This window comes from Anolis sagrei, chromosome 3 (assembly GCF_037176765.1).
Source record: "Anolis sagrei isolate rAnoSag1 chromosome 3, rAnoSag1.mat, whole genome shotgun sequence".
NCBI lineage: Eukaryota > Metazoa > Chordata > Lepidosauria > Squamata > Dactyloidae > Anolis > Anolis sagrei.
Window position 1 is genome coordinate 221,460,700 of NC_090023.1, and position 17,532 is coordinate 221,478,231.

The 17,532-nt window shown below is 39.7% G+C and overlaps 1 protein-coding gene across 2 annotated transcripts in view; it reads left to right on the forward strand.

Annotated features, from left to right (window-relative positions):
* NGEF (neuronal guanine nucleotide exchange factor) overlaps nucleotides 1-14,733 on the forward strand; it is a 113,197-nt gene extending 98,464 nt beyond the window's left edge. Inside the window, exons 12-16 of one of the 2 annotated variants that reach the window (XM_060768110.2) lie at nucleotides 5,303-5,466; nucleotides 6,835-6,990; nucleotides 9,158-9,237; nucleotides 9,990-10,094; nucleotides 13,427-14,733. In XM_060768110.2, the coding sequence (XP_060624093.2) occupies nucleotides 5,303-5,466; nucleotides 6,835-6,990; nucleotides 9,158-9,237; nucleotides 9,990-10,094; nucleotides 13,427-13,599 (678 nt within the window). In that variant the 3' untranslated portion in view covers nucleotides 13,600-14,733. The remainder of the gene's footprint in view (nucleotides 1-5,302; nucleotides 5,467-6,834; nucleotides 6,991-9,157; nucleotides 9,238-9,989; nucleotides 10,095-13,426) is intronic. The other variant, XM_060768111.2, reaches the window with a different exon arrangement.
* The last annotated feature ends 2,799 nt before the right edge of the window (nucleotides 14,734-17,532 follow it).

The following is a 17,532-nucleotide window of genomic DNA, read 5'->3' on the forward strand; positions in this document are numbered from 1 at the left end:
CTGTTGAGTTCTTCTTCTCCATGGCTCCAAATAGTGAAAGTGTCATCCACATATCTGAACCATATAGTGGGCTTATTGGTTGCTGTTCCAAGGGCTTGTTTTTCAAAGTGTTCCATGTAGAAATTAGCTATGACCGGGCTGAGAGGGCTCCCCATAGCTACTCCACCTGTCTGTTCGTAGAACTCATTGTCCCACTGAAAGTAGCTGGTGGTGAGGCAATGGTGAAACAGAGCTGTGATGATGATGATGATGATGATGATGATGATGATGATGATAATAGTTATTATTTTACTGGTACAAAATCACAGTATGTCACAGCAAATGAGATATATATGCTGGATTTCATATCATGAAATTACAAGTCAAACACTTCCCAAGCGTCTAGGACTGTGTGATATATTTTTGAATGATATGCACAGATCCAAGTAAGGTGGCCTTTTGCAGTTGACAGATTGTGATTTTGTTAATGTTTATTGTTTCCAAATGCCAGCTGAGATATTTTGGCACGGCACCCAGTGCGCCGATGACCACTGGGACCACCTGTACTGGTTTATGCAAGAGCCTTTGCAGTTTGATTTTGAGGTCCTGGTAACGGCAGAGTTTTTCCTGTTGTTTTTCCTCAATGCAATGTCACCCGGTATGGTGACATAACTTTTTTTCCAAACTTTTTTTCTTTTCCACAATCATGATGCCTGGTGTATTGTGTTCCAAAACTTTGTCAGTCTAGAAAATAGGTGCCACCTTGTCGTGGTGGGGGGCTTAACTGCTCCAAGGATGCTGAGAGCTGTACTGGCAGTAGTGTAACTATCAGCAGGTCCAACTAAGTCAGAGAGGTCTCAGCTGAGGAGTGGAACTAAGAGCACCTAACCCATTAGCACTATGGAGAAGCAACCCAAAACAAAGTCTATACTGGCGCGGTCGACACCCAGAATAAAAAGGACCGCGGTGGATGCTGCTGATTCTGGACATCCATCAACAAGTGGGCTACAGAATCAAAATAAAAATGAACAATCACAGAAGCGGCAGAAATATACAATGCCAGAAAACCACATTATTATTATTATTATTATTATTATTATTATTATTATTTTAACCCACCATCTCTCCCTGCCATATAATCCAGTTCAAAGCAGATAATCTGGATTTTATATTGCAGTGTAGAAGGGGCCTCAGTGTATCATAGTTTTGCATATGGATGTTTATACTATGTTGAGAGAATGTATGACTGAGGCCTGAATTATTTGCATAGTTTTGATTATTACAATATACCATGATGACATTCTCTTCTGAGAAGTATTTATTTACATAAACTTAACTCTGTTGAGCTTTTATGCTGTGTGAATATCATTCCACAAGTGGTGACATTTGCTCAGAGGCATGAGTAAAGGTAATACTCTGGGATTGTACAAACTGTCTTAATGGTGGCATAAACTATTGTATGATTTGTTATGCTGTCCAGGAGGTTCTTTAAATACAGTCCTTAGCAGTGGGTTGGGAGTTGAATCAACTGTTGCAAGATGAGCCAGTGCACAACCATAGTGCCCATTCCAGGATCAGTTGCACAGCAACTTCAGTATCACTCTGCTGGCATAATCTAGTACTATCACAGTATCTCTGCAATACTTCCCGCATGAGTAATAAGAGACACCAGTGTGTTGTGAAAATTCTGTAAATAAGACCCAATACCACAAGGACAGACTAGTTCATACTTCTCTTTGCTTTCTTCCTCATGCAGACCCTCTTTCCTCTCTCAGTCCATCAATTCTAATACCTATAGTTATATCTTTTTAGGGAGACTTTTCAAGAATTGTATCATTCAGGCATTGTCAGTCTCTCTCATCTCTTATTGTAGCTTGTTTAGAAAGGAGCCTTGATAGCTGATAACACATTTTTCTTGGAATTGCTATGATAAAAGGAGGAAACACTTTAATGTTAATACCATAGAAGAAGGCAGAACAAGGAGGAAACAATTACTTTTTAGAATACACACAAGGATATACAGTTGGCTTTTGCTACTCTCGTTCTCCCAATGTGCCTTTGGCTTCTCTCTCTGAATTTAATAAAATTTGTCAGTTTGATCCATTTCATCTTTTTAGAAATCCTTTCTAATTAACTTATAAACCCATGAATGGCAGCCATTCTGCAGATCTCTGCCAAATTTATTCTTGTTGATCACAGAGGGTTATAATAAATTCAGAGTCACATCTCTGTATTTCCCTGTGAGATGCATCAGAAGTCTGCTGTTAGTTCATTACCACTTTTGAATTATTGCACCCCAGTATATTCATATTGTTTGCTATCAAAGCTAAATATAAGTAAAGTTATTTAAAAAAAGAGACTGCTCCAGAACATATATTGTATATATTTTAATAAATTAAACAGTGTTAATACCACTGATCAGCATTTTATAGCAGGCACCATTTCCCAAGTTTACATGATTTAGTTGTGAATTATCATCAGCACAGATCCATTTCCACACTCTTTGTGCTCCCATTTGTGCTTTCCCTTGGTATTGCTGAATTTCTTCATTACTCAGCTTCAATAATTTATTATAAATCTTTAAAACATAACAACAACAACAACAACAACAACAACTATCTCTATTTGTATCCTGCTTTTCTCCAACAAAGGGACCCAAAGCAGCTTACTGAAGTTCTTTTTTCTCAAGAACTTCAGTATCAATCATGAGGTTGTTAGGAATTGTGGAAGTTAAAGTCCAAAATACTTGGTGGGTCAAAGTTTGCCCATGCCTTATATAAAGCAACTGGTCTCCACAAAGAGGGCGGCATTGTCTTTCTTTCTTTTTTCCTTCCTTCTCTCGCTCTCCCTGGTAACTAAGACGTCTTGCTATTTTTAGTGTTTGGAACCATTTTTTGGTCTTCTGACGCTTTCCTTTGATCTGCTCTTATGTCTGCCAGAGATATTATATTCCTCATTTAATGTTGCATTATTAGCTATTCTTGTTTGTCTTATCATTTATCATTTTCTTTGTAGACATTTTCTCCCTCTCTGCCTCAACCTTCCTATTACACATCTGATAAGCAAACCAAGACACGTATCTTGCCTGGACTCTGATTGTCTTTATTAGACATCATGGGGTGTGTGGGTGGGAATCCTCTACACTCTTTTAGGCATCTTTTTATCCCCAGTTTTTTCTCTTTTTTCCATTTTTTATTCTGTTAACTCATTCTTCATCTCTACATCTTCAAGCCTGTACAGTGCTTGACTGATACTTTAGCCTCCACTGGTTCATCAGTTCTTTCCATTCAGTACCAAGTGCATCCAAAAAAACCCAGTCCTATATCCAAAGAAGTAAGCTGATGCAAAAATAAAAACTAGTTAATCTTAAAGGTGATGCTGCTTTTCTCTCTCCCTTCCTTCCCCATTTTTAAAATATATAGTGGTAATGAGGCCTAAGTGTGTTTCCCCTTTAAGGTAAAGGTAAAGGTTTTCCCCTGACATTAAGTCTAGTTGTGTCCAACTCTGGGGGTTGGTGCTCATCTCCATTTCTAAACTGAAGAGCCGGTGTTTGTCCGTAGACATCTCCAAGGTCATATGGCTAGCATGACTGCATAGAGTGCTATTACCTTCCCACCGGAGTGGTACCTGTTGATCTACTCACATTTGCATGTTTTCAAACTGCTAGTAGGTTGGCAGAAGCTGGGGTTAACAGCAGCAGCTGACACCACTCCTTGGATTCGAACCTGCTACTTTTCGGTCAGCAAGTTCAGCAGCTCAGCAGTTTAACCCACTGCGCCACCAGGGGTTCCTTGCCCCTTTAAAGGCAACTCTTATATCCTTGAAGCTGATTTCTCAATGAGTCTTGAGAGGCCAGGAGAGGAAATGCAACAAACTTTATTTGCAAATAGAAATCTGCGGGTAACTGCTCTAAAAGGGAAGCACAAGACGCAGCTCAGTTGGGCTTTATAGGATTTCCAAGGACATTTCGCACCTCTTACATCCTGGTTCTCATGCCCCTCCTCGTCTTTCATTTTGTTTCTTTGGCTTTTCATCCTGCACATGGCACTTTGATCAGATGCTTTATCAAAACAGTCCAGGAAGGCAATTTCTCACAATTTCCCAGTTACAAACATTCAATATATCAGTATACCATCTGGGATTTCCTGGGACTGTTTGAGGTTTCCATTTGATTCAATTTGTCAAAACAAAAAATGCATCAAAATGCCATTTCTAATTTCTACATCTAAGGCTGCTGTCTCTAAGGCTTTATTGCCCTGTATTGCCCTGCTTGTGGCTTGGCATTCCCAGACCTTCAATTGATTCTCTTTTGTATCTCTAAAGTTGGCAATGACTGTTTATTGCCCTGCTTTTCTCCTTGGGGTTCCATTTAGTACAAGTTTTTTTATTCTGTTTATGTGAACCTTTTCCTGTGTGTGTGTGTGTTTCTCATAGCTAAATTCTTCTAGCACTAAGACTATCTTCAATTGCTTTCTAAGGCTAAGGCTATTTATTTAATCAAACTATTCTTCGTACTATAGTTATTTATTAAGCAAATGAAATCAGGTCCCTTGTCCCCTTCATCAATTGCTTTAACTTCTTTAATGCCTTCTGACTTGTATTACAGAAGAAATGACTGGTTTCAGCAGTCTGAGCGGATTCGCAAGTAAATAACATCAGGGTGTATATTCAGTAATAGAACACAGAAGACAGTTTTGGTCACAATGGCACAGTTGCTTTCTTCAGACTATTTGTCAGATGCTTGAAATGCAGTACTTGCCAATACCTAGTCAATTTGATCTTTTCCAGCCTCTAAGAAATCATTTTAAACCTATATGTTTCAGCATTCTCCTGTTTTATTGATCTCGGTGTATCTAATGCTTGTCTTCTCCACCCGCATTGCATTGTATTATTTATTACAACTTTTATTGACCTGATTATAAACTTGTGAAAATACTCTTTTTTCTGGGTTGTTGTGAGTTTTCTGTATGACCATGTTCCAGAAGCATTCTCTCCTGACATTTCACCCACATCAGAAGGGAAAGCTTTTGGAACATGGCCATACAACCTGGAAAACTCACAGCAACCCAGTGATTCCAACCATGAAAGCCTTCAACAGCACATTCTTTTTTTCTATTTTTGCACTTTGTTTACTTCAGATATTTAATAAATATTTTAGCATTTCCCCCATAGCATGGTTTAAATATGTAAACTCCATTTCTTCTTTAGGAACTGTGCAACATTGCAATATGGTCTCTGTATATTATGATTATTGAACTCAAATTGCTTGGCAGAAGGTACTGTGTGGCAGCTTTCCTAACAATTATTTCATTTCTTTTATTAGTCTGTGCCCATCATCTCTCATTCCCGTTGGCTATTAAAGCAGGGAGAACTTCAGCAGATGAATGGTCCCAAAACATCACGTACCCTTCGCACAAAGAAACTCTTCAGGGAAATCTACTTGTTCCTCTTCAACGATTTGCTAGTGCTCTGCAGACAAATTAATGGGTGAGTCAGAAACAGACAGAGACAGAATTGTGGCTGTCAAATCGTGGGTATAATATTCAAACATTTTATATTAGGTATTCCTTAGATCTGTCAGGGGAAGTTTCTGTTGTGATACAGACTCAACTGTAGGTCATTACAACCCTGGCTGCAACAGTAAGCAAACATCTCTGTTTCCCATTGCTCTGAATTTTCAAAACTGGGAATTCTCAACCTGCCTTATTAAATTAGCAGGGTTAATGATTTAGCTCAGAAAAGGCTAAATTGAAAGTAAGTGCTAAAATGTTCCCTTGAGGCAACTCTTTGTTTACATCCCATCATACAGTGGCTTCAGCTCCATACCCACATTTAAAAGGAAGCAAAAATCCCAGATCAGCAAATGATAGAAATTACTGCATAGAGAAGAATTTCAGAACAGTGTTTGTTTGGGTTTTTTTAAATGCCCCAAATGTGATTAAAGTGTTGCTTAGGCCTTGGACACTGAGAGTGTATCCATACTACACAATTATACCAATCTTCAACTGGTTTTTTTTCTTCGTGTCAGGTGAGACTTAACAAACTGGTGTGAGAGAATTGGCCATCTGCAAGGATGTTGCCCAGGGGATGCCCGGTTCCTTATAGGAGGCTTCTGTCATGTCCCAGCATGGGGAGCTGGAGCTGACAGAGGGAGCTCAACCCACTTTCCCTGGATTCGAACTGCTGACCTATTGGGCAGCAGTCCTGCTCACACAAGGGTTTAACCTATTGTGCCACCAGGGACTCCTCTTTAACTGTCATGTGTCCATTCTACAGAATCTTGGAATTTGCTGGAAAATTGATTGGAAATCTCCACTTGAAAGCTACTCTGGTGTTGCAGTTCAAATGTGTGGATCATCTCCCAGAAAATTCCAAGTGCCTTACCAAACTACAAATCCAAGGATTCTATAGAACAGAGCCATGTCAGTTAAAGTGCTAGAAAACTGGCACAATTGAGCACTGTGGATACCCCTTAGATCACATCATTCTTCTACAGAGATAATTTTCTATTGGGTTGTAGGTTTTTTCGGGCTATATGGCCATGTTCTAGATGCATTCTCTCCTGATGTTTCACCAGCATCTATGGCAAGCATCCTCAGAGATTGTGAGATCAGACCTCACAAACTCTGAGGATGCTTGCCATAAATGTAGGTGAAATGTCAGGAGAGAATGCCTCTAGAACATGGCCATACAGCCCGAAAAAACCTACAACAACCCAGTGATTCCACCCATGAAAGCCTTCGACAATACAATTTTCTATTGCTCTGGCTGATTCTGTGTTCCATTTTTGAAATCATGTTATACATATCAGCTGATTGCTAATGACTCTAATGGCCCTGTTGTTCTTCCTCTTAGTGACAAGTACCAGGTCTTTGACTCTGCTTCCCGAGGTCTTCTCCGAGTGGAAGAGTTAGAGGACCAAGGACAGAGCTTGGCCAATGTATTTATCCTGAGGTTGCTGGAAAATGCAGATGATCGGGAAGTGAGTTACATGCTGAAGGCATCTTCTCAGTAAGTACTGTTAGATGCCCAGAGTGTAAACTGTGTGGATGAGCCCTTTAAATTTGCTTCATCACAGTAGATTTGGGCCTATCATGGCTCATGGGATAACCTGTGAGTAAATAAATTGTCACTTGTCCTCCTGTGTATGCTTGCAGGTGGAGAAACCACTTCTTGAAAATATTTTCTTACATGTCATTAAAAATCCAACTTTGGTCTTTTCTGTGTTTTAACTGCATTGTATTTTAATGAGTAAGCTACCCCAAGTCCCAGTTTTAGGGGAAAGGCAAGGTATAAAACTAATTCTCACCACCATCACCATCACCTTCCAGATCACATATGCTGCTCATGAAATCCTTAAGAAAAAATTGCCAAGGAAGTGTTATGGTCCAGCACCTATTTCAACAAATGAGTTCTCAGTTACCAGTCACAGCAATGTTTGGTGGAGCAAGAGTAGTGATATGGCAAAGATGATATGTTTTCATGTTTTCTCCTTTTTGTGTGTCACTTTTTGTTTTTCCACCCCCACTCATCCGTTCCACAAAATAAATCTCAAGGACAAGGTGTTTTGCTCTAAAGCTGTTGGTTTTACACCTTTTGCTCAAAGTACTCGTTGTTCTTTACAGCATCAGAGACAAAAGGAAGATGATGGAAACCATGCACTATCTCCTTTTTGGCCATAAAGTTGGTATTTCAAGGCAAATGTGACTTAGGTTGTATCCACACTGCAAAGTTATAGCAGTTTGACACCACATGTAACTGCCGTGGCTCTATGTTATGGAATTCTGGAATTGTAGTTTTGTGAGCTATTTATTTATTTTATTGCATGCATTTCTACCCCGCCCTTCTCTCCCCAAAGGGGAACTCAAGGCGGCCTCACATAAGCATCATGCTATGCTGTCAACATATAAACAACAAGGGATACAATTAAAACAGTAAAAATCATTAAAACACATTATACAGATTCATTACCAAGTTCATTAAACAATAAATTAACATGCCAATTAAAACCAAGACCAAGTTGGGTTAATCCAATGTTTCATATGTCCTAATTTTTTTTTTCAATTACCACTGTCCACTAGACGAACACCTGGTCCCAAAGCCAAGCCATTTACCCATCTCTGCCAAAGAGCTCTGGTACCATGGCAAACTGCAACTCCCAGGATTCTATAGGATGAAGCCATGGTAGTTAAAGTTATATCAAACTGCTATAGTTCTGCCAATATGGATGAGTGGTTAATTCAAAGACACTAAATTCAAAGAGACTCAAAGAGGGCCATCTTAACTCCAGTGCTCTCTTTTTGTTGTTGTTTTATCCATGTCAGGAGTGACTTGAGAAATTGCAAGTTGCTTCTGGTGTGAGAGAATTGACCGCCTGCAAGGGGACGCCTGGATGTTTTTTGTGTTATACCATCCTTGTGGGAGGCTTCTCACATGTCCTCGATGAAGCCATGGTAGTTAAAGTGATATCAAAGTGCTGTAATTCTGCAATGTGGATGAGTGGCTAAAGGCACTAAATTCAAAGAGACTCAAAGAGAGTCACATGGACTCCAGTGCTCCTCTTTTTGTTGTTATTATGTTATTATATCTCCTGATTCATGTCTAACTTGACTCATTAAATGAGAATAGCTGTTTCAGGTATATCAGGAAATAATGCATGTAAATAAAAGTGAAAAATATGATTTTGGCTGCAGAATGTATTGTTCAGCCAACTGCTCTCTAATACCGGTATGTTCAGATTCTTGTATTATAATTCACACATTTCACTTGGACACTTTATTGTATTACCTTGTGCATGACATTTTACTGGTGAGTGGGAGCAGGTGAGTCAGAATACATAAATGTCTTGGTGACAATTGATTCTTTATAGGCTTGGTTGACAGGAGAAAGAGAGCACATGGATGTCACCTATTTTCACATGAGAAAAGGTGCACTATTACATAAGGCTGCTATAAGAGCAAGGCCTAGGCAAAAAGAGAAGACAAGAGAAAGAAATATTAGATCAATAAGGGAAAACTGCGAGAGCAAAAGCATTGTGTGTGTCAGAGAACTGTCAGATAACAGAATATATATTAGCCAAAAAATACAAAAACTGCGTAAGCATGTAACACTCGCTCTTTCCAAAGTGAAGTAGGAAAAAATGTTCTCTTTTCTCTCCTTACACCTCTAACCCACACAGAAGTGAAATGAAGCGCTGGATGATCTTGTTGGCCCCAAATCGGCGAACCAAGTTTGTTTCCTTTTCATCCAGGATGATGGGTAAGTGGGGAAACAGAAAAGGGGAGGGATGATGGACAGATGCCATCTGGAGCATTTTTCTTTCCTGGTTCTAGTCATGTTGCTTCAACGATATAGAGAAAGGTCAGGTGTTATTCGTGGAACAATCATTGTTTAAAACTACATTCGGAAGTTCGGCTTTGAGTTGACACCTCAAATGACTTTCCAGAGTTAGTAGCGCAGTTACTTGCTTTACTCAAGTGACAATTAGGCCAATTTCAAATGTATTAGGGTTTGATACAGTTTACTATTTCATATTTGTTTGCTCCTCATTCATCAAGACCGCTAGAGATCCGTCCTCACTAATGCTTCTTGTGGCATTCAAGTGAAAGTGGATGATCCCCAGATACCTTATGTAAAGGAGTGCATTCCTTGAGTCTTTTAGCATAAGTAGATGCCCATTGAATGACATTATTCTGAAACCAGACAGTGTTTTTGCTGGCTATTGTACTGAAATATTTGTTGTGATGATACAGCCTTTTGGGTTACATTTTTCTCTAGGATATGTCTGAATGTGCCCACACACCCTGCACTTTGTAGTTACAGCTTTAGAGATAGACTATGGTGTCATAAATAAATATTACACTACAGTCCAGATCACATTTTATTTTGCACTCCAAAGCCCAGTTATAGAGAAGGAATGGGCTTGGTGTCCATGTATTGCAGTAAGTATTTTCATATTGATATACATTTGAGTCCTGTTATCCTCTAAACCTTTTCTTTCTTGTTGGCAGATTGCCCTCAAGTACAGTGTGTCCATCCATATGTGGCTCAACAGCCTGATGAGCTCTCACTAGAACTGGCTGATGTACTGAATATTCTGGAAAAGACAGATGACGGTAAGAACTGACATCTCAACAATATTTCAACATAAGACAGAATTATGGCTGGAATTCAGGGGCAGACATACAGATGAGTAACCTGGAATTGCACATCTGTAATGGACTCATATTCATAGTCCCTACATATTCATGCTTTGAGTCCCTACATATTATTAATAAATAATAATAATATTTATTTGTACCCCGTCACCATCTACCCAAAGGGACTCGGAGCGGCTCACAGAAGCACTCCAAGTGCCACATGCAGAAAATAATACACAAGTATAAATACAATGACATAAGTATAATAACAGTGCATTGAAATCTCATTAATAAAATTATAAAAATTTGAAAATAATAAAATTCCTAAAATGCAGTGGGATTTGCCATCACATATAATTATTCCCACATTATATCTCCATCCCAAGCCTACTTTATTGGGAAGCAGCCATACAAAGAAGAAGGGGGGCATTTTTCTGAGGTCAAGCACATGTAATGGCATATCCACATGACTCCTAAGGATATTAGAGGCAAAGATGAAGTACTTTTGCCACATAATGAGAAGACAGGAAAGCATGGAGAAGATAATGAATCCCTGGCCAGTTGGTAGCTCACTGTGAAGCTTTTGCTCAGTACTTTGTGGACAAAGTCGCTCATATAGGGAAAATGGAAGGAAAAAGGAAGAGGGGCCGACCAAGGGCAAGATGGATGGATGTTATCTTTGAAGTGTCTGGCTTGACCTTGAAGGAGCTGGGGGTGGCCACGGTCGACAGGGAACTCTGGCGTGGGCTGGTCCATGAGGTCACAAAGAGTCGGAAATGACTGAATGAATAAATAACAATACACAACTCCTTCCAGCTAGAGAGGCTGCAACAAGGAAGTGTAATGGGAATCCTGCTTCTGATGGTCTCTCCAGTCACTGGCACAATGTGCCCCCTTTTCTCTATGTGGGTTCTGTCTGCCAAAGTAGGTTTTGGAGGGGGATGTGTCAGAGGGGCATACTTAAGTAAATAGCTAATATAGAATACCAGTACATATCTTTAAAGCTGATCCAGTGGCAAGAAATGTTTGTGAATTTTAGTGATACTTATGGAAATTCCTTTACTTCATGCTGGATAGCCTTTTCTAAATATCCAGAATGGTTTATATTTAACAGTTCTAAGTGGTATCAAACAGCATGATGATGCATAACTTAAGCAAACAAAAATAACAGAAGGAGTAGGGTAGGTGTAGAAGTAATTGAATTCCCTGCTTGCATCACTCCGTTCAAGGGGATAATTACAATCAGTTGATTAAGTAATTGGTTTGGAATACAAGGGTGAATTTGGGAAACACCATCCTATAAAAGGATCGGAAACATCATAGATTTGTTCTTCACCACACAGTCCTGTGGGAACATAGGTTGCCACAATCAAACATTTCTCAGGGTCTCAGAAAAGGAGGTATTACTACTTATCAGTGAAGGAAAGATTACTAAACCATTTCTAAGGATATGTGGCTCCATCAATCCATTGTTAGACAAATAGTTTACACATGGACAAAATTCAAGACCAGGAAAGAGCATTGCTGCTCTTCTGAAGTTTGCTAAAGGTAACAAGTTGATCCCCGAGACTTCTGAAACAATATTGCCAAGTTAAAGGAAGAACCTTTTGGCCACAATAAGAACCTTTATATTTGGCAAAATAAAGACTGGGTTCAAAGAGAAGAACTTCATTTCAACTGTCAATTTGTTTTGTGATAGTTTGGGCCTCAGCACCTAGTTAGCTTTTCATCATGGACACAACTGTGAATTTTGCACTGTATCAGAACATTGTAGAAGATAATGCCAGTCCATTCATCCAAGAACTGAAACTGAACTGAAAGCAGGTCATTCATCTTAACAGTGACCACAAACATACATACAACCAAATCTACTAAAGAGCAATCATGTAATTCATTCAGTCGTTTCCTACTCTTCGTGACCTCATGGATCAGCCCATGCCAGAGTTCCCTGTTGGCTTTCACCACCCCCAGCTCCTTCAGGGTCAAGCCAGTCACTTCAAGGAAACCATCCATCCATCCATCTTGCCCTTGGTCAGCCCCTCTTCCTTTTCCCTTCCATTTTCCCCAGCATCATTATTTTCTCCAAGCTTTCTTGTCTTCTCATTATGTGGCCAAAGTACTTCATCTTTGCTTCTAATATCCTTCCCTCCAGGGAACAGCCGGGCATTATTTCCTGGAATATGGACTGGTTGGATCTTCTTGCGGTCCAAGGCACTCTCAGAATTTTCCTCCAATATCAAAGTTCAAAAGCATCTATCTTCCTTTGCTCAGACTTCCTTATGGTCCAGCTCTCGCATTCGTAGGTTACTATGGGGAATACCATTGCTTTAACTATGTGGATCTTCGTTGCCCGTGTGATGTCTCTAATCTTCACTATTTTATCGAGATTGGTCATGGCTCTCCTCCCAAGAAGTAAATGTCTTCTGATTTCCTGGCTGCAGTCTGCATCTGCAGTAATCTTTGTGCCTGGAAATGCAAAGTCTGTCACTGGCTCCACGTTTTCTCCCTCTATTTGCCAGTTATCAATCAGTCTGGTTACCATAATATGTTTGGTTTTTTTCCAATGTTTAACTGCAACCAGGCTTTTGCATTTTCTCCTTTGCCACTGTATCAAAGTTTGAGCATTTTTAACATTTCCCTTTTTTGGTATGAGGACAGAAGAAGATATAGTGTGTTTTAGAATGACTGAAAAAAAGATTAAAACATTGGAATGAAGCAACCTGTTCATTCAAGGAAGCTGGCAAATAACACTGAGTTACAGCAGAGCCAACATTCCTTAAAACTATTGTGAAAAAGAAACAAGAAACATTTATTTGAAATCCTTGTTGCTCAAGATCAGGCAATCTGATTTTTAAAAAAATCTAGGATTATGTAGTTTGATTAAGATTTAATATTATTTTAGATTGGGACTATATGACAGTCCTAAGGAGTTCATAAACTTTTTCTTGACACTGTACATATTTTCATAACCGGGTAGCAGTTGGCCTGCCAAATGTTTACCATTACATTCTTCATAATCTGTTCTTCAGTTCAGTAGATAAATAAATGTCAAAGTACTACAATCCCCACGAATCTGAATTCTTATAAGCCTCTCTGAGTTGTAGCATCTGCTTCAGACTTAAAAGATTATGCAGCCAGCTTTCTCTTAATACATTCTGGTATGATCCATGATTTTGTTGTTTTGCAAGAAAAAAAAACATTTCTTGCATTGCATTTTGAACTTGTATTGTATTATGTCATTGTTGATTTATTGAACTGTTCTACCACCTGATTCTTCTGACTATCATGTCCTCTTTTTTTTAACCCAGGTTGGATATTTGGGGAACGCTTGCATGATCAAGAGAGGGGTTGGTTCCCCAGCTCTATGGGTGAGGAGATTATGAACCCCAAGATTCGGTCTCAGAACTTGAAAGAGTGCTTTCGGGTGCACAAGACAGATGACAGTCAACGGAGGAAGATGAGCAGCAAGAACAGACAGTGATCATTGCACACAGTTATCTGTTCTTCATCGAAAGCAATTTATTCGGCAGAGGCTGTGACAATGGGATTCAATATGCAGAAGGAGGCATACAGATGCCAACTGTTGACATTGAGGCTTCCCACTTTCCAACTTTGTGGGCTTCTTTGCATATTTGACACAGCGTGGATAATAATACCAGAGACACATTTGAAAGGAGGGGAGGCTGCCGTGTGCCTGTACAGATGTAGGAGCTGTAAAATATTTTTCCTTGTGTATTATGAACTCCAAAATGTGTTAATTTGTCAGTTCTGCATGGTGAAGAAACAATGGGCACTGAACAACTGGAAAAACTGTGTCAAATCTCAGGAGGCTAGTGGCTTGATTCTGCAATGTTCCATCCAACAGTAGAAACAAGTGGTGTATTTGATTGTCTAGTGGGAAAATAGTGTCTGGAATATTTGGAAGACAAAGGCACAATACCCTTTAAAATAGTTACTATAGCTGTCTGCATTCACAATCCTAAAATCAGGAAGCTTTGGTTTAGGAACTGAATTTGAACAGGCAACACTGACAGGTAGTCATGTGCATTTGGGCTAAAAGGCATACCGTTTTGGGGTCGGTTTTGTCTGACCCCTCATTTTGTTTATCAGAAAGTTACCCAAAGGGGGAGGAGTGTTTTCCATTTCATTTGGCAGAGATTCGGCCCATTGGCTACAATGAGAAACTTTAAAGGCTCAATCCTCAGCTATTTTAAGATATATCTGCATGGAACCTATCTCAGTTGTAGACCCCATTTACAACTGCAGGTCTGCCAAGTTTCAAAGTAATTCACCAATCTACTGATTTTTTATGATTCTTTTAAGTTTTAAACATAACATTTTTTTAAATAAGACAAATCGCAACAGAGAGTTCTGAGAATTGTAGTCACCAGTTGTGTCCATTCTCAGCAATCAGAGCTTGGACACCACCAGGCTTTTTATTGCCTGAGGGAGACACACAGAGAGAAAGTTCAATTGTCATCAGTGGCCACCCTATTCTAGTTCCTCTGGGAAAGTGAGTTCTAAGGACCCTCACTCTAGAGCAGTGGTTCTCAACCTGGGGTCCCCAGATGTTTTTGGCCTACAACTCCCAGAAATCTCAACCAGTTTACTAGCTGTTGGGATTTCTGGGAGTTGAAGGCCAAAAACATCTGGGGACCCCAGGTTGAGAACCACTGCTCTAGAAGGAGGGAACTTTAAAAAAAACTGAGGAGGCCTCTTCTCCCAGGGAGAGAAAAAGATGCCACATATTCCCATGCCTTGGGTATTTTGTGGACTTAACTCTTTCTGAAAATATTGTTGGTCTTTTAGTCTTTCTCTTCCCCTTTCTGTTTTCGGAAATTACACGAAAATGACCCTCCGAAAACTACAAATCTTTTCATTACCAGTGAACTCTACTGACAGGTATTTCCTTGTCAAATGCATTGATAGAACCTGCAAAGAAAGTGTATCACAGTCTAGTCTATTCTGATTCAAAATACTTCACAGTCTAGGACTGTCCCGAAGAAAGATTTGAATTCCCATTTTATAGAAAGTAGTATTGAAACAGGAAAACTGCCTTTTTGCAAATGGCATAACTAGAAACTCAGACTGCGGTTCTGTATTTTCTAACACTGAGCACCCCATGTTTTTCAAACTACAAACCTTTCTTTGCTAACATACTGAGTGAGACCAATTTTTCTCTCATTCCTGGCCCAAAGGCTTCTCTTTTGTTAGGACCACCACTTTGTCTTAAATTAATCACTTCCAGTTGCATTTTATTAACAAGACAAATGTTGTCATCACCACCATGTGTCAGTAACTTCAGGTTGCCTATTGATCGATTGAAACACCCATAAATTTCATAAGATTTGCTTATGCAATGAATATTCAGAAGTCATGTCATCAGTTCCTTCTTCTGAAATACAGGATACCACTAGCTCTCACCAATAAAGAGTGTAGACATATTTTACTAAATGAATAAGAATGCACTGCGTTGTATGGAGTAAAGGAGGACATGGAACAATTTCTTTTAAGTGTGATATAATGGTTCTGTCGAATTAAAAACAAACCCAGTGAAGACCATCTTTGGGCTGCCAAACTGCAATCTCTGGGATGCTATCTCTGAGAATCTAAAAATAACTCATTTGTGGACAAACCAGACAAGTTCTGTATAAATTACTGTTTCTACATGGTGTATATATGATCTCTGAGCAAAGTGTTTTGAATAGTATTTTGATCAAATCCAGAGAGTTATGATGGAAATACATCATTTCCAATATCAGAGGATTATCCTCTTCCAGTGTTCATGCTAGATACATACACATAAAAGACTTAAGGCAAAAGATGGCACACTTTTTAATTAAACGTTGTCTGAACATGTTGTACTGATGCATATCAGTTGAGCCGTCTATGTATAATACTTTTGAACCGGTGTATATAGGAAAACTTCAAAAAGCCAAAAGGATCAGGGAAGTATCTCCTCTTTTAATGCAAGTGTCATAACAGCAAGATGCTTATGGAAGAAAGGAAATGATGGACAGAGAATTTGTCTAAGGACAATCACATGGTCAAATGTGAGAGGGATCAACAAACTAAAAGATTGTAAAGTGTTTTGCATATTAAAAGTGTTAAATAAATAATAACTTGTGTTTATTTGACTTAGACAGTCCAAACCTTCCTCATTGCTCTTTTGCAAGTCATAGAGCAAACATAGGTAAAGGTTTCCCCTCACATTATCTAGTCGCGTTCGACTCTGGGGGGTGGTATTCATCTCCATTTCTAAGCCAAAGAGCTGGTGTTATCCGAAGACACCTCCAAGGTCATTGGCCAGCATGACTGCATGGGGTGCCGTTACCTTCCCGCAGAAGCAGTACCTATTGATCTACTCACACTTGCACCTTTTCTAACTGCTAGGTTGGCAGAAGTTGGGGCTAACAGTGGGAGCTTAACAGTGGGAGCTCACCCCGCTCCCCAGATTTGAACTGCCAACCGTTTGGTCAGGAAGTTCAGCAGCTCTGGGGTTTAACCCATTGTGCCATTAGGACTAACATCTATCTATATAAAATGTTCTGTTCGTTTTGAGTGATATCATAATTCAAAATCCGCTGGACAAATTGCCACCAAATTTGGCCACAAGACACCTACTAACTCAAGGAGCGACCATCACTCAAAAAACTAATTTTGTCAATTGGGAGTTGTAGGTGCTGGGATTTATAGTTCACCTACAATCAAAGAGCATTTTGAACTCCACCAACAATGGAATTGAGCCAAACGTGGCATACTGGACTCCCATGACCGAAAATACTAGAAGGGTTTGTTGACCTTGAGTCTGGGAGTTGTAGTTAACCTACATCCAGAGAGCACTGTGGACTCAAACAATGATGGATCTGGATCAAACTTGGCACAAATATTCCATATGCCCAAATACGAACACAGATGGAGTTTGGGAAAAATAGAACTTGACATTTGGGAGTTGTAGTTACTAGGATTTATAGTTCACCTACAATCAAAGAGCATTCTGAACCCCACCAACGACAGAATTGAGGCAAACGTCCCACACAGAACCCCCATGACCAACAGAAAAAACTTAAGGCCATCCAGTCCAACTCCCTTCACCAGGGATGCAGCTGGAAATCTCCTGCCAGCCAGATGGAGAAAGCTCTGTGGAAGGAGAGGAGTCTCCAGGAAGTGTTGGCATTCCTGGCCAGCAGGTGTCCAAGGTGGAAGTGATGGGATTATAACACCCAGGCCCTGGAGAACAATGGAAGCTGATCTTTGTAGTCTTGGCTTGGGCTAGGTAAACAAAGATGCCTGTTGAGGTGGCTATAGTTGTGCAGTTGGGAGCTACCACCTATGTTTTGTTATATTCTTTGCCTGAGGCTGAGTGATGGCCCCTTGGCTTGGCTTGCATCAGGCAGTTGGGATAGTTTCATTT